Source organism: Mustela lutreola, chromosome 3, assembly GCF_030435805.1.
Source record: "Mustela lutreola isolate mMusLut2 chromosome 3, mMusLut2.pri, whole genome shotgun sequence".
Lineage (NCBI taxonomy): Eukaryota > Metazoa > Chordata > Mammalia > Carnivora > Mustelidae > Mustela > Mustela lutreola.
Genome location: NC_081292.1, coordinates 3,615,237 through 3,636,472, shown reverse-complemented (window position 1 = coordinate 3,636,472; position 21,236 = coordinate 3,615,237). Strand labels below are relative to the sequence as shown.

At 56.2% G+C, this 21,236-nt stretch overlaps 1 protein-coding gene across 2 annotated transcripts in view; it reads right to left on the bottom strand.

Moving 5' to 3' along the window:
• Positions 1 to 21,236, bottom strand: part of TRAPPC9 (trafficking protein particle complex subunit 9) — a 483,860-nt gene that overhangs the window by 98,776 nt on the left and 363,848 nt on the right. For both annotated transcript variants that reach the window (XM_059165548.1, XM_059165549.1), the window contains one exon: positions 16,608 to 16,760. In XM_059165548.1, coding sequence (XP_059021531.1) covers positions 16,608 to 16,760 — 153 coding nt within the window. The remainder of the gene's footprint in view (positions 1 to 16,607; positions 16,761 to 21,236) is intronic.

Here is a 21,236-nt window from a genome sequence, read left to right as displayed (position 1 = left end):
GATTCTGTCAATCCTCCCAAAGGCCATGTGCTCTCTCTGGACTCTGAACCGCCCACATCTGTGCTCTCTGCCTCAGAATGCTTTTCCCTGCCCTGTTCCCTCTTGTCTTTGTTCATCCTTTGGCTGCCCAGCCTTCCCTGAGCCCCGTCCCTGCCCCAAAGGCCCCCAGGTGTCCCCCTCCTCCAGTGCTCAGCCTGGCCACCAGCCTGACATCTGCACAAGGGCCCAGCCCTGTGCCCGGAGCCCGCACCAGCGCCTGCTTCACAGAGCTGCGCAGTGCACTCTGTGTCATGAATAAACAGACTCAGGAGGGATAAACATCCTGGACAAGCGGGAGAGGAGTCCCACTTCATGCCCTCCAGAGCCCACAGCCCTCAACATGCAGCTCAGATGCTGGGACCTGGAATCTTCTCTCCCCCGAGCCCAGCGCCTGCCTCTTGCTGTGGCCCCTGCAGACACTGGGGCTTCCTCCGTGCCAAGCTCCCAGGTACTCGCGCTGCTTGCTCTAGTCCACGCCAACCTGACAGCAGCGGGGCAGAAGGGGGAGCAGGCTCATTCTAGCCACACTGAGCTCTCTGGCAGACTGGGAGCCACGCGGCAGCCCTGCAGCCCCGAGTAAGGGTGGCTGCCTCTGTCGCTGGAACGGCGGTGTCCAGATGCTCTCCACGGAGATCTGGGTCCGGGCACGGCCGCTGAGGAGCGCCAGGCCGTCTGCCTACATTTTCCGGGCCTGGTCCACCATCTGTTAATGTCCACGAGCTCCAGAGCAACACGAACTTCACACGAACGTCACAGGACTGTCCCGAGAATCAACGGACCAGCAGTCCTGGCCACCGGAAGCACAGCACAAAGGGCCCTACTGTGAGGGCTCGCCCCGCTCTCCTACTCTCCTTCCCTCGTCTCAGGGACTCGCCGCCCCTGCTGGCACCTCAGGCCCCTTCGGGGATCCTACCCCACCACAGGCAACTTACCAAAAAGCTTCCGGGGTAATTCGCTCCCTGAGGAGAATTCCCCAAATGCAGTCTTCGCCATCCCGCTACGCAGTCTACGGGTGCCGGAGTGAGAGCGGGATTGCTAGAGACTCCGCGCGGCCCCTGCAATGACCACGCGCGGTCCTGGGACACCCAGGGCATTAGGACGCGTGCGTTTACCTCCTTCGTTCACTGGGTCAACGAGGCACTGCGGGCACGGACCCTGAGGGTAAGGCCCTAAGTGTCTGGGGATCCCGGCGAGGACTGACCCGAGACTCAAGCTCACAGGCTTGGGGGATGACAAGCCCGCGAACAGACGATGCTGGCCTCCGACAATCCCTTCCTGGGTTGGGGGGGGCACCCAAAACAAGTGACAGCAGGGACTCAAACAGATACTTGCAGCATGTGTGTATAGCGACATGCATCACAGGAGCCAAAAAGTGGAAGGAACCCGAGTGTCCGAGGTCACAGGGACAGACAAGCAACAAGCCATCTGGACACACAATGGAGTTTTATACCGCATCGAAAGGAAGGAAATGCCAGCCACACCGCAGAGCGGAGGAGACCTGAAGACATGACCCTGAGATGTCGCTTGCTGGATGCCCCGGCCGCGGGCTCCCACTTCGTCGAGGACCCTGCCGTCCGCACGCTCATGGACACAGAAAGGAGGACGGTGAAGGCCGCAGCGTAGGCGCTTGTTCCTCCACTCTGGGGAAACCGAGGCCGCAGAGTGAGTGAGCCACAGCACCCACAGCTGACCCCAAGACACCACTGGCCTTGCCCCCCGAGAGGGGCCACGGGGCAGCTTTCCCGCCCAACCCCGAAGACACTCCGTCACCTGGTGTGTCACCACAGCTCGGTGAGGGGTGCCTACCCCTCGGCACGGGGGGTGGGGCGTAGTAACCGGCGGGGGAGGGACCTGCCGGTTTCCGTCCTCCCAAGGGCAGCTACGCCCCTCGGGGAGACGGCGCCCTCGGCTCCATCACCTTGACAAACTGAATCTGGTGTTCCTCATGCGGAACCTGCACGGTAGTAACCGGCATCCGGGATGTGCTGGACCCCAGGGGTGCTTGCACGGCCCTGTCCAATCCAGGTCGGGACAGGGGCAGTCACTCCCTACAGGCACGCCCACGTCACAGGCAGGACTGGGCAGGCACCCAGGCCTCAGGACCCGCCCCCACTGCTGGGAGCCGGGGGTGCTGACACAGCCAGTGATGGGCTGACATGGGGAGGGAGGAGGCGTGCAAAGGCAGGCCTGGGCCTCATGCGGAGACTAATTCTGGTCAAGTCTCTTCCCACATCTTCCTGCCTACTCCTGTCCACTTGGCCCTGATCAGACTCACAGGTTGAGCTGGATGCCTAGTGGGTGGGGAGGGGGGCCCGAAGCCGCCTGCGCCTATTGGCTCTACTTTAAGACAATGGGGGAGATCTTGTCTTCGATACGACTCTGAGCTCCTAGAAGGTGATTCTCCCCAGAACCAGACATTAGGGCCCACAGTGCGGTTCAGCGACGCCTGCAGCTACCTGTGATTGGCTGCCTGGCTCCCCGGGAGGAACAGGGGCTCAGCCCGCCAGCCGGGCCACCTGTGTTCACAGCAGCTGAAGACAATGGGCTTTCTCAACCCCAGCACCAGGTAACATTAACTGTGCAAACAGCCACTCTTCCGAGTAAATGGCAACCCACCCTCGGTTCCCAGAAATTTAATTTTCTCAAGAGGAATTGCTTCATATTAAGAATTTATTGGCTGGGAAGTTCTCGGTCTTTTATGAACACAGCACCGTACGGTGTTTAATTTCCATGGATAATGACTGAATGATTGTTTTTCTTCCTTTCCACCCACAGATCTGAATATCCTAATTTTAACATACGACACTCCATATTAAGTGACTTCTCAAGGTGAGGAGCAGGACAGGGAGAGAAACTCCACGGGGAAGAGCGCGCGGCTTTCCCGGAGGGAGAAGGGAGCGCAGTGTCCCACACACATACGCACGCAGAGACCCACCCCAGGAGGGACAGGCACCTCACTGCACCCGAACCCCCTTCCCCTCCCGCCCGGCAGACTCCTACCCTGGCTTGCGGACCAGCACCCGTGCCCCTACATGGAACACCCTGCACACACATGCGCACACAACATCTCAACAGGGCTCTTCGTGGCTCTGCTTCAAGGATTACAGCCATTGGTGCCTCGATGTCCATCTCCCTGGCTGCCTCCGAAGCACCTTTCCTCATCTTTCAAGCGTCAGCATCCTGCACAATGCCCAGGACCCAGGGACGGCTTGCTGAGTGTGGAAATCACTTCACGAATGAAGCCTGTGTGCGTATTTGCATGACGGCGGGCGTGGGGAAATGGGTGCTGTTCGTCAGAGACAGACCTCCACTGCTACGGGTGGCCCAGCACAGTCGCTGCTAGAGTGAGGAGAGTAGGACCCTCCGATGGGATGAGTCCAGCATCACCAGGGGACAGCCGCCGGAGCCCTCGGCACAGGGCCAGGCACGTGTGGCTATTACTGTCCAACACGTGAGGACAGAGTCTCAGAAAGGTTGGTGGGTTGCCTGCTGCGAGTGACCAATGGCCACGAGGCCTGGCCCATTGCCCAGCAACACAGGGGACTACCGGGGAGTGTGGCTGGGGTTCTTGGCCAACGTGAGCCCACCTGGTTGCAGACACTCCCAGGCTACGCCGGTCCAGTTCTGTGGACTCCTCTGTGGCCATCGCTCAACACTGCAAGCCTGCAGCGGCCACCATGCGGCTGGTCGGCTTTCGTCCTTGTTGCTCAATCGGCTGCAGCAGCACAACCCACCCCCGCAGGGGCACACAGGCGTCATCCGTTCCAGGAGGACTCAGAAGCCTCTCACTTGGGGTGAGTCTCTGAGAGGGGACGTCTCCTGTCAGCCCCAGGCTGGGACTCCACTCTTCCAGTCCCTGAGCCAACAAGATCCATGGGGAGCAGGGTAAGGAAGAGCTCTTCTCCCTCCTGAGGGGAGTGACCCAGGATCAGGCCACTGCCAGCCCCAGTGAGAGCACAGACACTGTGATTGGGAGAAGTGGTGACCTTCCTGGGAGCCAGCACCTGTGCTGAGTCAGTCCCAAGCCTTCTGCCTACCACCCACTTAGGCCAGCATCCCCCTGCTGCCATGGCCCCAGCAACACCCAGAGGGAACCTCCTGCTGGGGAAACACATCCCCTGGGGAGTCTGATGAAGACCTAGAGCCCAGGGACTGGCTGGGCAGTGGAGACAAGCCGTTGTGTTTGCCTTCTCTCCCTTTGTGACCACCATGTGAAGAGGTAATTTCTCTTTCAAAGAAAAGGTACCAAGCCCCCTTCCTTAGCTCATAGCCGGGTCCTGGCAAAGCTCTCTGTGATTCATTGGCATCAAAGAGCTGGAGGGAAATGGGATTGCGTACACGGTACCAGCAAAAGGAGGCAGCTTTCCTTTCTTCGGTTTGGGTTTCGTCTAGGATCTGATGGGCCACATGACTCACAGGCACACAGAAATTCACCGGCAGAGTGGTGACCAATTCCTAGTACAGGGAAGGCTCCCAGGTGAATTCCAAGTCTCAGACTAAAAGACACACATTGGGGTCCTGGAGAGCGGGACACAGAAGGGTATAAATGTCGGGAACACTCCTGTTGGGCGGGCTCTGTGGCAAGCACTTTCCGTGTTCCCTTCACCTGGTGGGAGGCAACAGTTGTGCCATGTAGACAGAGGAGGAGGATGGAGTGGGGATCCTCCCAGAGCGCCCCCCAACTCTGGCATGCTGGGGCTTCCCCACAGCATGCCTCCAGAAGGGAAAGACGACGTGCTCAATGACACTGTGACCGGATCAGCAAAAGTCCCGAAGCTTGAAACCCTCCATGATGGCAAAGCCATGTGAATACAGGCACAAGACCACACTCCACTACTGGAAAGGGAGAAAGTTAGTTATGAGTATGCAAAGTTTTCCGAGGCATACAGTTCAGTGAAAAAACCATGATGCGAAACAGCACATACTTTTGTGTAAAAACAAACAAACAAAAGTCTATATATTACGTAGAGTTTCAGAGAGAAATTCTGAAATACATGGAAGGGATGAAGAAAAATGGGCATTTGGGGAGGACAGGCAAGAGGGGAACACTCTTTTTTAAGAAAAATTTGAACCATGTGCATATTTTACATATTTAAAATAAAAATTTTAGAAAAAATAAACAGTGCAGTTCTGCTGGAAGCAGTTGCAGACCTGATACAGGGTGGGCCCGATGACGGAGCTCCGAGGTCAGGGCTGAGAAAAGTCAACATGCCTCATCCCAACCCGGAAGGAAGAGCTCAGCATGCAGGCGGACTGGCATATTTGGGCTTAATATGCGCATTTTCATGTTTCTTTCTTCCCTGAGTCTTTCCAGGGGTGTAAAATGAAGACCTCAGAATATGGCATATTACTGCCTCTTATGAAAAAAAAAATATGCCAGACTTTCAAAGCAGATCGCACCACGGTGCTTGCAAAATAGAAATAGCGCCTAATGAACGTGGCCAGGATGAGGAGCTTTGCGATGATTAGTTAGCGGGGCAGGTTAGCGTGTGAGTAATTACAAAGTTGCCAAATGGCACTGGGGCTTTGGAAACCATTCCAGTAGCATATTTTTGTATTAATTTGCTTTCGGATGTGAGCCATAAAATCATACAGCTGAGCTAATAAAGCTAATTACCTGCAGGTACCACCCCTCCCTTTCAGCCCCATAAGCCACCAAAAAACAGCCTGGTGTCAGAGCGTGGACACACAAACGCAAAGCCAGCCAACCAGTCCGCCATGCAGCTGCCTTTCCTGCTCACTATCACAGGCAAGACCGCAAACATCCCACAATGAAGGTAGAGGTGGCAGCCGCTACTGTTCCTTATATACACAGATCCTGGTGTCCGGGCAAGAGACCGATAAATGGTGTTGGGGACCACAGTCCCACTGCTTCTATTAGAACATTTCCAAAGTGCCTCCCATGAGAGAGGCTCTTTGTTAAGTGTGTAATATGTATCTTTTCAATTCATATTATCTTTAAATTAAGACTTTAGAACCTGACAGGTATAAGGCAGGGACTGCTAGTTCTGTTCAAAGTTTTGTTTTGTTTTGTTTTGTTTTTAACTCAGGTGCAAGGTGAGAGTAAGAAAGCCGACAGAGCTATGAAGTGGCAGGTTCAAGCAGACTGAGCCTAGAGCCCATGTTGTGCACGCACTTTCTGAGAGTTCTCTCTAAACCCTGTGTCCATTCTCAGGAAACCTGGGGGTGGAGGCCACAGAGAGTGGCGGGACCTGTCCGTGGTGCTGAAAAGGCTCCCTCCCTTTAAAGCCCTTTCCCGTCACCCAGGACCCAGCAGTCCCATCTCCAAGTAGTGAGAGTCACTATCCTGAGATTCTGCTCCTTTCCCTTACAAGGGCAGGGCTGGTAACTCTGCAACAGACTGTGGAAACTCCGCTGGTGCACACCAGGCTTTGCAGGTGTACTAGGGCACATCCATAGTAATCACGAAATAACCCATGTGCCTGAGGCAAAAGAGAACACAAGCTCCCAGCTCAGGTTAGCACAACTCTCATTCTGCTTCTGGGGCCTTCCACAGGGAGCATCTAACTCCCCAGCAAGGAACAGCAAATTCCATGTTTGGTGCCCTCCATGCTTGCTACTTCTGCCTCAAAGACACAATTGAGTTCCCTGAAGCCACTGCCCTTTGTGCACTCCTCCTACGGGTCACAAATCCTTGGAGGTGGTGAGCCATGAGGCCCAGGGTCTGGGACTGGATCTTGCTCAGTATGAACCTCTTCTGACCTCCCCTCCCCAAACCAGCAAGGTCAAAGAGCAGGCAGCCATGCCTTCCCAACTGCTTAGCTGAATTCAGAGGACCGCCTGTGGTGGTGAGCCACAGGAGAATGATGCCCCTGGTCACCAGCCTGGCACACAGCAGGTGCTCAATAAATGTCTGCTGCTTTTTCCTGAGCATGTGTTATGTTTCAGTTACCTACAGATCATCTCATACAGCCCTAATAACAATGTCAGATCAATAAAACCTCTTTAGGGACGGTAAGAAACTTTTCCAAAATCACACAGCCAAGAAGGGGGAGTGTAAGGTTCACATTCGGTTCTTCAACTCCCAAGTGCACTGCACATCCCCTGCCAGACTTTCTCCGTACGTGCCACACGTTTCCAGTGAGATGAATCTTAATGCCACAGTGTTAACCCAGCAGAAGGACTAGGTCAGGACCTCACCTTTAAGATGCCTTTAAAGGAACAGACTCAGAACAGGTACCTCAGAAGGCACTTCACTGAGGCCAAAAGTCTCTTGGACACCAAAAGGCTCATTCTTCCTTGTGTGAGGTGACCATGAAGTTCTGAGGTAGGACCTGAGGGCAGTGGGGACAAAGATGTGTTCGGCAATTTTGGCTCAAGCCCATGCAGGGCACTGGTGTGGCCTACAGCTAAGATAATGGTATTCAGCTCCAGCAGGACCTGGCATATGTAAGTGAGGTCCTCTCCCAGAAAGGCGGGAGGCAGGGAGATGATGCTTCCTGCGTGGCAAGCATAGCCCCCGACTGGCCAATACTGGCACCAACCCAACACCCGGCAGGCCGTCCCTCAGCCCTAGGCTCCTTCCTAATTCCCACACAGCACTGGTTATGAGCTACAAACATCTATTGTCATAAGTGACTCCCCAACGCAGCCACGGTGAGCACCCTGGGGGCAAGACCAGGTTTCCTACCTCCAAGCCCCTAACTCCAGATCTACGGAGCTGGGAGGCAGAAAAAGCCAAATAAGGGGGTCAGTTTTTCCAGGAATAACGCAGAAGGAGCTTCAAGTTATAACCCGTAAGGGCCACAGTTTGTTGACAAGCCACTGCCCACATAAGCTTGAGGGAGTGGACATTTATTGAGCACCTACTACCGGAGGCCTGTGCTTACAGAAGATGTGCAACCAAACACGACAGGTAAGCCCTCGCTCAGAGAGACCTTGTGCTATATTCCTTTCCCACAGACAAGGCTCAGAGCGGCACCATTACTCTGCTTTTCCACTGTAACCCTTGAGAGCAGAAATGGGTGTCAAATACCTAGAGCCCAACGGGAACCCCAGTCCTGGCAGTGAGCCTCTATTTCAACTCAATACCTTATAAGGGCCTCACCAAGAGACAGAAAGAGACAGCAGAGGGGCGCCTGGGTGGCTCAGTGGGTTAAGCCGCTGCCTTCGGCTCAGGTCATGATCTCAGGGTCCTGGGATCGAGTCCCGCATCGGGCTCTCTGCTCAGCAGGGAGCCTGCTTCCCTCTCTCTCTCTCTGCCTGCCTCTCCATCTACTTGTGATTTCTCTCTGTCAAATAAATAAATAAAATCTTTAAAAAAAAAAAAAAAAAAAAAAAAAAAAAAAAAGAAAGAGACAGCAGAGACAGCCCTGCACTGCCCCGCACAGCTCTGCAGACTCTCGTGCTGAATTCCCAAAAGGTAGCGCAATCCCGCAACCAGACACAAATCCATCACGGTGACAGCAGGCCCCCAGGGAGTGAGGGGGGAGGAGCCCCGCCAGAGTCTGAAGACACAGCTCCCTGCCCAGAAACCTGCAGTGGCTGGCCACAGCTCTTGGGATAAAATCCAACTCCCCAGAACCTCACACAGGTGCCCATGATTTCCTCTGCTTGTTGACCTCTTCCTTCGCACACCCGCACCCAAGAATGTGTACCAGCCATGTTGAACTACGGGCACTTCTTAAGACAGGGGGGTGCTGTCCTGCCCTGGTGCCCTTACTCCTGTGTTCTCCCCAACCTGGAACCTTCTCAGCCATTCTGTTGACTGGAGCCTCAACCTCACCTTACTGGGGATGTCCCCTCTGACCCACCAGCCCAGAAGTCACCCCTTCCTTCTTCCCTGTCTGTGACGGCTGCACCCTGTAGTGTGTCTATGCTGTCCCTGCGGCCTGCCTCTGTCCCCATGCGCTTCCCCATTCCAGTGACTCACAGCAAGTATCTGTCAACACCCACTCTGTGCACTGCGGTAGGGGCTAGGCATGAAAGGCCGAGATGAGAGCCTTCCTACTCTTCCGGAGCCCAGTCTGTTACGTGAGCCTTACATATGACTGCGGGTCATTCATCGTTGTTAAGGAAACTTAGTATTTGTACACAGCCTTTACAGCATTCTCATGATACACAGTTAATCTTCTGCCTGTCTTGGGAACCACGGATGCGTACTTCCAGATCTTTAGAAAACAGCTAGATGCAAGGAAAATGCAGAAAGCTAATAACACACCTTCCCACTCATCTTCAGCTAGACCGTTAGCACTGAAGTATCTGGTGCCGTACTGCGATTTGAAAACACTGAGCAGTTTCTGAGACCTTGTCTTTATTCATGGAACTGAAGTTAACCATGAACTCGTCTTCTATTTTAGGGAAGAAAAAAAAAAGGATTGCTCAACCAACTCTCCCTGGATGATCCGGCTGCCCAGGGCTCAGCCAGACCCTGCTGAGCCCAGGGGCCTGAGTCCTCCCGGCCCTGCCCCTCGATCTGAACTCCTAGTTTACCCGCAGCCTACGGGGCAAATCTGGAAGCCCATCACCAGGGAGCAGCCAACAGTCACTTCCAAGCTGGCTTCCAGGTGCGGGAGCCAGAGGGGGTAGGCCTGCACCTCGAGCATTCCCCGAGGAAGATGGACTGTCTGCACCCACGTGCCAGACCTGGAGAAATGACAGGTGCAGGGACTTAGCCCAGCCCCACTTCAGCTCAAATAAATTAGCAGATTGCCATAAATAGAAATTACACTAATGGAAAGGCTGCTTTAAGTGATTAATGAGCCTCTTTCCCATGACTGTTTTCCAATCTGCACCGTGAACTTTGGGAATGCTGATGTGGGCTGTTCTCACCCCAGCAGGGGTGGCCTATACCTCGGCTCAGCTCCCTGCGGTCAGAGACCCAACTGGACGGGAAATGCCACATGGCCCAGTGAGCTGCCCAGGGACAGTGTGCAATAGTACAGCTCCGCCCGTCCTGCCGGGCTGAGGGTAGGGCTGGCAAAGTGGGGAGAACCCAGGGCAGGGGAAGCACTGACCAGCAGGGTGTCCGAGGGATGCTGCAACCTCATTCGACTTTCTCTGCAAAACGGGGGTACACAGAGGCCTTGGCAGAGACCGGATGCCCGGCACAGAGCCAAGAGCCACAACCTGAAGCCAGGCAGCTGGGCGCAAATCCCAGCTCCGCGCCTCACTAGCTGGTGACCTGGGACGAGAGTGGGAGAATCTCATGGGGGTCTCAGTTTCCCCATGTGTGGAATGTGCCTAAAACCACTTCCTAGAGCTCTTTGTGAAAATTAAGCGAGCCCATCCAGGTAAATCACTCAGAACAGTACAGCCCTTAGCCCGCGCCCGACAGGCGTGAGCGGTCACTGCAGGAGTCTGTTAGACACACACCCGTAGTAACTGTCAAAACGAAAGGACACAGAAGGTGTTGCACCGGGACACGCACCTAATGACACATGGTGCATATCGATCTGTGTGATGTTCACACGCACACTGTAGCACATGTGCGTGCACATGAACTGCACTCACGTGTGCACACACATGCAGACCACACACTCACGTTAATATCTCCACCGGCTCAGGAAGCCCCTCCTGACTCCCCAAGCCAACTCCGAAATCGATGCTGCGTGTTAAACCCTGACTCCTCTCAGAGGGACTCAAGGTGAGCTTGGCCACCATGTCTGGATTTGGGGGAGACAGCCCTCAAGTCTGGGTCCACGGGCCCAGGAGCCGGGGCAACGGTACAGGATCAGAGGTCAGAGGTCAGGCACTGTGCTCCTGTCTGGCCGGGAGCACTGCTCCGTCGGGAGCTGGAAGGCCTCGGAGTCGAGGGACTGGCAGCAGCTGGAGACACTGAACTCCCTCGAGGCAGACACAAAATGAACCCTGAATTTTGCTTAAGGTGATCCAGAAGTCTGCACTGACGACAGGAGGTGTTCGCATGAAATCCATTTAGATTAAACCCTTTCTCCTGACATGGCTACTGGAAAAGCCTACTGCACTGTGTTTTAGAGGGATCTTGTTGTAAGAAATTCATTTGTTTGTTTTCTCAGGGGATGGGAAGCCCTGGCTCCATTAAGCATCTCAGAAAACAAACGACAAGCCCACTAGGAAGGGTCAAGGGTGACCTGGGGCAGGCCCTGCCCACAGTTTAATCTCCCGCCCTGCCTTAAAAGGGAGGCGGGGTCAGCTGTAGGCACATTCCGCTTACTGGGAAGAATGTGGTCTAGAAAACTGAGAAGCCAGGCATGGCCGTGTCCCAGGCCTACTGTCCTGGTCAGGACCAACCAAACTGAGGACACTGGGCTGACGGTCTTGCAGGCACATGCTTGTGAAACCCCAGCAAAATCCAAACACAAATGTCAGAGCCTGTGAAGCCTCCCAGATTCACAAGGTTGACTGGTGTTGGCAAGGCCAGACACTGCTTGGTAACACACAGCCTGGTCCAGACGCATGGCCCTGTGCTCAGAGCAGCTGCCCTGCCTCGTCCAGACGCATGGCCCTGTAATCGGAGCAGCTGCCCTGCTCCGTGTCCCTCCATGTGCCGGCTACCTGCGTGTAAGTGACCTCTGCGTGCTGCAAAGATATTCCAGGTCCTGCTCTGGGCTGGCAGTCCTCTGGCATCTAAAACCCAGGCTACAGCTGGGCTCCTTGAGTCTCTACCTGGCCCCCAAAGCAGCCAGATGGTTCCAAAGGGTCTCCAGACAGAACCCAGGAGACATGTGCTTATCAGACCACCTGGCAGAGACACTGTCCAGATGGTCCAGGTCACTGGCTTTTATGGGGATCAGTTGAAGTGTGCGTCCAGCTCTTGCCATGAAACCTACACGGTGATGGATTCTGCTATGTCAGCAAGTATCCTGCCAACCCGAGAGGCTCTTGGAGGGGGATTTGCAACAGAAACAAGGACACCGAGAGCGGGAGACGACACGGAGCTTGCCCCGCGCTCACCCCTCGTCTGTTTCCAGCACAGACTGTGCGCGGCTGCCCTCTGGAAGCAGAGCCCGGCTCCAGTAAGACTAATCGTGCTCATTACAACTCCCTTCACACGCCCGCCACAGCCCTCGGCATAGTGCGGCTAAGCCGGGAACCTTTCCATCTGCGCCTTCAAAGAGACGCAAGCCATGCATTCACCAAATGGCTTTATTTTTTTAAAACTTTTTTATTTTACCAAATGATTTTAATACCTACATGCTGGCAACTACACGCAGCACAGAGGCCAGGAAAGGAGCACGCGCCAGCAGGGCAGGGCCCATACCCCATGCTGCCCATTGCAGAAGTCCCCGGTGCCAAGCACAAGCCCAGCACAGCGCCGGTCAGCGGGAAGTAGCTGCTAAGGGAACAGGACACCGCACAGACCCAGGAATGGCACAGCCCGGTGAGGACGCAGGGAACTTGGGAACAAAATGAACCTTCCTGTACTTGGTAAAGATGGTAACAAAAAGAGCTAGGCACTGAGTGTTGTAGGAGTACGAGGGAAGTAGCAGCTCTGGCCGGGCGAGATGAGAGCGCTAGAGGCCAACAACAGAGTGGGCTCCGGGAAACAGGACGCGTGAGCTCAACCGTCAAGGATGAGGAAGACTTGGTCAGACCCTGGTGGGCCCACCTCTCCCCAGTTACAAATGGAAAGCGGAAACAGATCTGGCCAATCTCCAACCACCCCAGAACCAGCTACGCTGAGGTGTTCTCAGAACTACAGTCCCAAACTCCGGCGGCAGGTCTGATCAGAGGTGGAAGTAGGGGCGCAGCCGAGGCCTCGCCCACTGCTTCCTGTGCGGGATGAGCCCGTCCAAGGCCAGATCACGGGAGCAGCTCTGGTTCTGCTGGCAGGAAAGGGGGCGCCCCTTGCAGACACCCTCCAGGGGTGGGTGCTGGGCTTACACGAGAGCCGCAGGACCTTACTTCAAGCAGGTAGTAGGAAAAGGACACGAGTTTTGGGATCCTGGCTGTTACCTCCAGTGAGTCAGTTCACTTCCAAAACGCACTTAGTTCTCAAACCAGAGTACTGTCAGTTTTGCCAGTTTGGGGTCAGAAAAACGTGATTATCCTGGTTGAGCTCAAAAGAACAGAAGAGATGGTGAGACCTAATCCTACAGCAAACCTGAGGGGGTAATCTCACCTTGACTGAACAGACAGGGACACGTGTCCCTCGGACCACAGCCTCCCCACAGGGACGCCGGAAGCAGCAGAGCTGGGCCTTCGGTCCTGGGCTCAGGCCCCAACCATGCAGGATCCTTGGTCCCATCCTAAAGCCAAATATGGGGTGCTTCCTGCCTTTACACGTGGACGGCTATTACCTGCTGACCACAAAATCGGCTCTATCAAGGCTTCCCAAGTTCAGCAAAGACTGCCTAACCATTGAAGCTGGCAGGGAAGGCGGCGAGGAGACGGTGCCAAGCAGCAGGAAGCAAGCATGTGTTCACCCAGACGGCATCAGTGTTGGTCACGTGAGCCTGGCTCTTGGGCCTGATGACGCCTGTGCAGGCCCAGACCCCCACCCCCAGAAGACCGCACAGACGCTATGTACCAGCCAGTTCCTCTTGCCAAAGAGGAAAAGTCCCTTTAAAAATGAGCAGGCTCAGACTGGCGATAAGGAGTTCCACAGGAGAGATTTTTGAGGCTGGCAGGAGGGAAAGTGGGAGGCGAGAGGAAGGAAGGAGGGGTGGGGGAGGGGAGGCCCCTGGCTCCCACTGCCCCTCTGGTCTGCAAGCTGTGTTCCCAGTCACGGGGAATGACATAGGTCGCTGCTGCTCTCAGCCTCCGGGACGTGCCAGCCCTCACTCAGGAAGGCTCCTGCCTCAGCCCTTCTGGGGTGCGCTGTAAGTCCCCATTTCTGGGTCTGCTCCTCCCTCGGACTAAGGGCATCTCCAGGACCCAGCACATGAGCGTAAACGAGCATCCGGCTCCTCACCGGGTGAACAGTGGGGCTGGAGTTGCTGGCCTGCCCGGGCTGCTCGTCCGGTCACGGCAGACACAGTGGAGACAGGCGTGTCCGCATCTACTGTAAGAGCCACAGTTCCCACCAACGGGTCTATGCAGCCTCTCACGCTACAGACGGACTGTTTTTATTACTGCAGATGAGTGTCAAATTAGGCTCCAATTTTTGTATAAAGTCTAAATATTGAGAAAATATTACTAAAATGCATAATAGAAATATTAGCCAATTCAGTCTTTGGTCTTTCCATCTGCTTGGATCCAGGTTTGCAATAGCAAAAGTCTGCTATGCACCCACGCCAGATGTCGCTGCCAGAGGAGAGACAGAGAGACCCTTAATACTCTTCCTCTCTAATCAGATCCGCCTAGAGGGACAGCCCCCCCAAACTTCTTTTTTTTTTCCTTTTTTTTTTTTTAAAGATTTTATTTATTTATTTGACAGAGAGAAATCACAAGTAGATGGAGAGGCAGGCAGAGAGAGAGAGAGGGAAGTGGGCTCCCCGCTGAGCAGAGAGCCCGATGCGGGACTCGATCCCAGGACCCTGAGATCATGACCTGAGCCGAAGGCAGTGGCTTAACCCACTGAGCCACCCAGGCGCCCCCAAACTTCTAATTGCCACATCCAGGAGACCGACGTGTCCGCACACGTACATAGTTGCTGCAGGAGTTATTAAGCCAACACAGACAACGGGGATGTCGACCTCCTGAAAGAGGCAGAGCTGAAAGAAGAGAAACCCCAAAACACCTCTGGCTTGTTCTGGTCATTGTTTTCAGAGAACACAAATACTTTGAGGGTCAGCATCACCCCATCAGAGGGAGCACATCCCGGCCGAGGGCTTCCGTTACGTGCCTGCACCCCACATCCTAAGGCTGACCTGGGCGGGCGGTTGTCACCGCTGAGACGGGGCGGCAGAGCCCTCCGCTGTGGTGAACGACCTGGGCCCACCCAGTGGTGGCACCAGAGAGTGGCAGGCGTATCTTTAGCAGGTGCCGTGGTAGCCCTGGCACCGGGGAGGCAGGGGCGCAAACCCCCCATTTCGAGGCTTCCTGCTCTTATCTGGACCCACAGTGAGACGACTCAAAAGGACGATGCCTTCCTGCCGGGCCTGCCAAACACACTGCCTCTGCCTCCAGGGGGCTGAGGTGGATTCACCCACAGCCAGGCCTCCTGGCTCTGCACTGAGTTCCCGGCGTGAAGCAAAGGCCCTGAGGCCCAGGAGCGAGCATCTCGGAGTTTGCAGAACCTCTCCAGCTCCCTGAGCTTCAGCGTCGTGACCACAGATATCAGGACAGGAGAGCCATGGCCTCCTGCTGTCCCCCGACCCTCCCTGACAGCAGGGCTGGGAACAGGGCTATACCCTCAACACCACTGGGCAGGCGGCCCCACCACTTCCTGGCTGGGGGCTCAGCTCACCTCTCCCCAGGGGAGCAAGAGCACCAGTCAGAGGCAGGAAGAACATAGGAGACAGCAGGGCTGGTGTGCGGGGCGAACACCACTGCCTCTGGGGCTCTGTCACTCTGTCATTCCACCAGCAGGCACTGGTTGGGGGGGAGTGGGGGAGGGAGGCTCCAGTCACCCCTCCTTTTCACATCCCGTTGGACAAAGGCAAACACCTGAACCCCGTGGTGGGCTGCTGTGGTATGGAGGCCCCAGGCACTCGGTTTTCAATGTCTGGTTCCCCAGTCCTCCGATGTGACATGGCAAGTGCTTATTTTGTCCCAGCAACTTCGGGACGCAGGTCCACCAGCCCCAGATTTTCTGGAGTGTACACAAAGGAACGTGCCTCAACTCCTGGAAACCACCAGCCGCAGACTGAGGACCTTTCCAGAACCCCGGGAGATGGTCTAGGACGACCTGACACTACAGAGCACAGGATCCAGGCACGAACAAGGAGACTGAGGCAGGCACATCAGAGTGGCCTCTTCCTGGGGGACATTTGTGCAAACCATCCTCTAACACCGCAGACCTCTAGGACATCGCCCACCCTACAGAAGCCCCTCCAATGTCCCCCCTTCTGTGAAGCCTTCCTGAGTGCCCTGTGTCCACCGCTTCCTCCCCTGAACCTCACAGACTCGACATGGTGCTTGGCCCGGCCCCTGAGGTGCAGCGAACCCCCAGCCTGCACAGCCATGCCCAGCGAGGCCAGGAAGGCTCGTGGGGGCCTCCTCCCTCCCCCTCCGCCTCTCGGGTGCCTCGAGGAACACTGCCCCAAAGCAGATGTTCTGCAGGACGGCCGAGTGCAAACGTGAGTGCACCCGGGACTCCGGCGTGATGGCAGGTCACGCGGGGCTGCTCTCGTGCCTCGGGACCTGTGCCACACCCCCCAAGCCGCCCAGCAACTGCGTCTGTCCTGTGTCGAACTGTCACTCCGTGACGCTTCCCAAGCCCAGCATTGGGAGGCCGGCATGAGAACGTGTCGCTAACACAATCGATGCTGGAAAGACACACACGACCCACGACATTTCAGGGAGGCGGCCTCCCCTTGCCCTGAATCCACCCCTTCTCGGTGGGAGCCGGGACAGGGAAGGGGCTAAGGAAGGACGGCCGCGGCCTGCGTCTCCTTGGCACGCCCTTTCTGAGCTCTGCGTGCTGAGCACCTGGCGGCGAGGCCCCCAGGGTAATTCTTGGGGAGCACAAGCCCCAAGTAGGGGGCACCACGCGCCAAGGTGGCTGCCATGAAAAGGATATGATTCTCCAGTGGACGTCCAGCTTGCTGTCGATCTCCAGGCCACGGGCTTCCTGCCTCTCTTCCTCCAGGGGCTTCGGATTTGCAAGCTGTCCCTTCTCACCAGGGGATTCTGGGAAACTCTCGAAGCTGAACTTGTCCACTTGAATGGCCATTCTAAGAGAGGGGAAACAGCAGAGAATGAGTGAGCAGGGCAGGGTCGGCGGCTGCCTGTCGGAGCGTCAGCACAGGCCTGCCGGAGACCGTAGGACTCATCACTGTCAGTAGGTCAGATGGGTTCATTCCAAGGAAAGGGACTGGCATACTCCCCGGGCAGCACCAGCCCCGGAGGTGATTCAATGCACAGCCTCGACCTGGAGACATGGTCAGAGACCCTAACCTCAGAGGAGACTCACACTGCCCCGGAGAAAACATCATTTCTGGACCAGGGTGAGGCAGGCAGGATGCGGTGTGGGCACTTAGAGGGGACAGGAATCATTTAATGCTTGGGACCCCAAGAGCCGCCTCAGCAGCGGTCCCTTGTCTCTCAGTCGCCCCCCACCAGCCGTGCCCCGCCCGTCCCCATCTGCCCCCGCACCCAGGACCCTCTGTTGTGACACCTCCTTGCCAGGTTTCTGCTCCACTACCTTGTCCTCTCCAAAGCCTCCCCACCTGCTGGTGTGTCCAGCCCTCTCTAACTTCCGGCAGTTTCTAGAACACACTGGGCTCTTCCTGCCTCAGCCTTGGTGCTCACTGCTCCCCAGGCTGGGACCCTCTCCTCCTGAACCCCCGTTCTCAAGGCTGGAGCTTGAGGAAGGTGTTCGGGGCACCCCCCTCGTCCCACCTGCGTGACACCATTAATCTCTGCCATGGCATTTATCAGGAGCTGTAAAAACACTTACCTGTGGGCTTCAGGGTGTATGGGGTCTACTGGAACTTAGGTCCCTGAGGGCAGAGGTCTGCAAGGCCATGCCATGGTCTCCAGGCCTGGGTAACGCCTGCACGCTGTGACCAGCTACTCCCCAAACAAACAGGGCGGGAACCAAGCCTTCCCACCACCGCCACGCCGGGCCAGTGCTCACCTCCCCCTCGCGGCTGCCTGACCTTGTACCTTGCCCTTGTTCGGCTCCGGGCCCGGGCACTCTGCAGCCTGCCTCCACTCCCCACCTGGCAGCTTGGAGCAAACTACTGAGCTGCCCGTAAATACACGGCCTTCAGCCAGGTGGTATCCGGAGCTCAGCTGCCCCAGAGAATGCGGGGGCGTTTGGAGCCAGAACTCTGTCTGAAAGCTACACGGCCTCCTTTCTGACGGCGGAAGTAGACGGGCTTACCAGAAAAGGTGGGAAAATAGCAAAGAGCATAAAAAAGAAAGAAGGACTCAAGCCTACACCCTAACTGTGATACCTTCATGCTAGTCTTTCTCCTATGTATTTGTACATCAGTGCAGTTCGAATGACTCTATGTGTACAATTTATTACACATCTTGTCTTACTCACATGCATGCACATAAATATATACATAGACTACATTACACCTGCTTTTTCCCAGACTTATTTGAGAGAGAGACAGAGAGACAGAGAGAGTGCAGGGCAGGGGCAGAGGGAGAGGGAGACAGCAGACGCTCCGCTGAGCGAGGAGCCTGATTAGGAGCCCGATCCTAGGACAGAGATCATGACTCGAGCCAGAAGTCAACTGTCGGTTGCTTCCCTGGCTGAGCCCCCCGGTGGCCTCTGTACCATTTCACTTTCAGCGCACTACGAACACTGCCAAATCACCACAAACCAGTCTGCTGGACATCCCCTCATGCGGCCATATGATTGCTTACCCAATGATCGCCCTGCTTTCAGACTCAGAGCTCTCCCAATTTTTAAAAGATTACTGTTGAAAAAATCCTAAACATCTTCATGCTTCAGTTTCCGGTCTGCATTTATGCTGTGTGTGGAGCCCGTCTCGAAGCAGAAACTGAATCCAGAGGGCAGAAAAGGTCAAGGCTGAGAGCACTGAGCTCGTTCTCAGACAGGCTCCCCCTGAGGCACACGGGCAGCGAGATGGTGCCCCGCACGCCGCGCCCCTGCAATCCTGGCCAGGACAGAGTTTCGCTCTTCACTAGGAAGAGGCAAAATGCTGCCTCGCTGATGTTGTAATTGGCAGGTCTGAGTCGCTCCAGAGACCGGACATTTTTCCAGAAGCTTATTAGCTCTTTCGTATGTACTTTTCTTCCCCCGTGAGGTGTCTACCCGTACGGCAAGAGCACCCCTAATTTCCCGCTCAGCAAGGGCTCTCCCCAGGCCCCCACCTTGAAAGCAGACCGAGGCAAACGAGTGTTCTCTTCAAGCAAAAGGTCAGGATATTTCCTAGCTTTCACTAAAAAAGGCCAATTTCCATTCACCGGGTAACCCAAAATAACTTTCACCTTTGAAAAGTGTTTGGCAACATCCTGGATCCCAGGCTCTCGCTGCTGAACACAGAGGGGCAGCGCCCGGCCAGCACCCCACATCCTCAGGGGCGGGACATATGCCCAACGCTGCGCCTGTGCGGTTAGATGTGGGGGCTTCTCCGGACGGCTTTTTGAACAATTTCTGGAGAAGGAAGCACCAAACCGCACCGCCTCCCTCCACCCTGGATGAAAGCATAACCTGGCTGTGCCGTAACACAGACGGCGGGAGGAGGTGGACATTCACAGACACCTGCCCCGCGCCGAGCCCCGGGCTAAGCGCTGTGCACGGACATCCGCCCAAGTGATTGCAGCCGGGGGAGGAACGTGATCTCCTTCCTCATCAGCCGCTGCCCCACGCCAGGGGCCGGCCGCCCGCATCGAAGCCATCGCCCAGACTCAGCGCTACCGCTCTGCTTACAGCTTCCTCCGGCTGGCATGCAGAGCACCGAACAGGGAGTCGGCTTTTGGTCGTGCCGTGTGCAGAGCTGGCATGGCATGGGACACAGTGCCAGGGACGGCGAAGCCTGCTGCCTCATCTACACACCAGCACCCCCTGAATCTACCAGAGCCCCCACCCCCACCGCCTGTGACAGGCAAGGCCGGCGAGTGTCCCGAAGGCGGTATCCCTCCTTTCCCACAGACGAGAATGCTGGGGGACCAAGAAGCTAACTCACTAGGGTCACCCAGCTCAAAATCCCATAGCCAGAATGCCATGTCCGAAGCCAAGGATTGCTTCCCCAAACCACCGGAAGCACCGCTGGCCTTGACCTCTCCACACGGTCTCAGAGCACAGCCCCTAGGCGTCACCACCCCTCCTCCATCCTCCCTTCCAGGGCAACGTGTGGCCGGTAACCTGTTTTCCTGGAGCTGAGTCTGGATGCATGAGCTCTCTGCCTGCTGAAAGCTGCTGCGTTCCATGAAGCAGCAGAGGGACCCTCCGCCTGGGTGCCTGAGAGCTGCCCTGGTCTGAGTCCAGCCACGCAACAGGCTTCAGCCATCATGGCTTGCGGGGTTTGCTTTTGTCAGGAAGCCACCGGACTGGGGACAGCAGCGCATTGGGGACGGGAACAACTGTGGGGGTGTGCATGGGAGCACCAACGTGAGGCACACGCCGCTCCGCCCCAACGGGCGCGCGGCCTGGAGTGCGGTCTGCAATTCTGCAAAGGGCGGCTGCAGTTCTCATCTGGGCACATGGGCCACCACCCGCCCGTGGCAGGGGTGGGCTTCACACCCCGGACGACGTCACGTCCATATTCTCAGTGGGCAAGCCTTCTTCCCAACGACAAGGGAACACCAAGCCGTAAGGAGGCACGGCAGCCGCGGGACTGGCCACACGCACGTGGAGGACAGCTTCCCAGCATGGCCCTCCTCGCTCGGGCTCACACCCATGTGACCTCTGGTACCTGGGGCGAGGCCACACACGTCGGAGGGCATCTGGGCAACCCCCCACAGGTGTCCCAAGAGTAATTCAAAACCAAGGCTGATCCGTGGGCAAATCACAGAAAAATAGGAAAACACAACATTCAGAAATGATAAAGGGAGGAGAGATGAGGCGGGACAAGGACCCCCGGGGAGCACACGTGCCCTCCAGGCGGCCGTAGGACTCGGCACAGGGCAGTGACGGCCCTCCGGGGACTGGGACCGGCACGGAAATCCCCCTTCACAGGAGACCTTGTGTCCAGGACACTTCTGCCGTTCTTGTTTGTTTCTACTCCTTTTTACTTTTTTATTTTTAATCTGAGTGTAACTGGCACTTGAGTTTCAGGGGTTCAACAGTGACTCAACCGTTCCATACGCACCCCGAGCGCTCCCCACAGTGAGGGGCCTACAGCGTTACCGTGTTCTCTGCGCTCTGCTGCCCGTCTCCGAGATGACTTCTCCTGGAGCTGGAGGTCGGCACCCCATCATCCCCATCCCCCACCGCCGCCGTCCCCCACCGCCGCCATCCCCCACCGCCGCCTCTGGCAACCACTGGTTTGTTCTCCGTGCCTGTGAGTGTATGTTTCCTCGTTTGTTCGTTTCTGTGTGTGTCTAGGTTCCGTGTGTAAATGGAATCATGTGGTGTTCGTCCCTCTCTGTCTGGCTTGCTTCATTTAGCACGATCCCCCCCTAGACCTAGATCCGTCCGCGCTGTCCAGAACGGCACGACCTGTATTTGCCATCGAGTGAAGGCATGGTGGTGGGCACAGAGGGAATGATCGGTGGTTAGTGGCTGA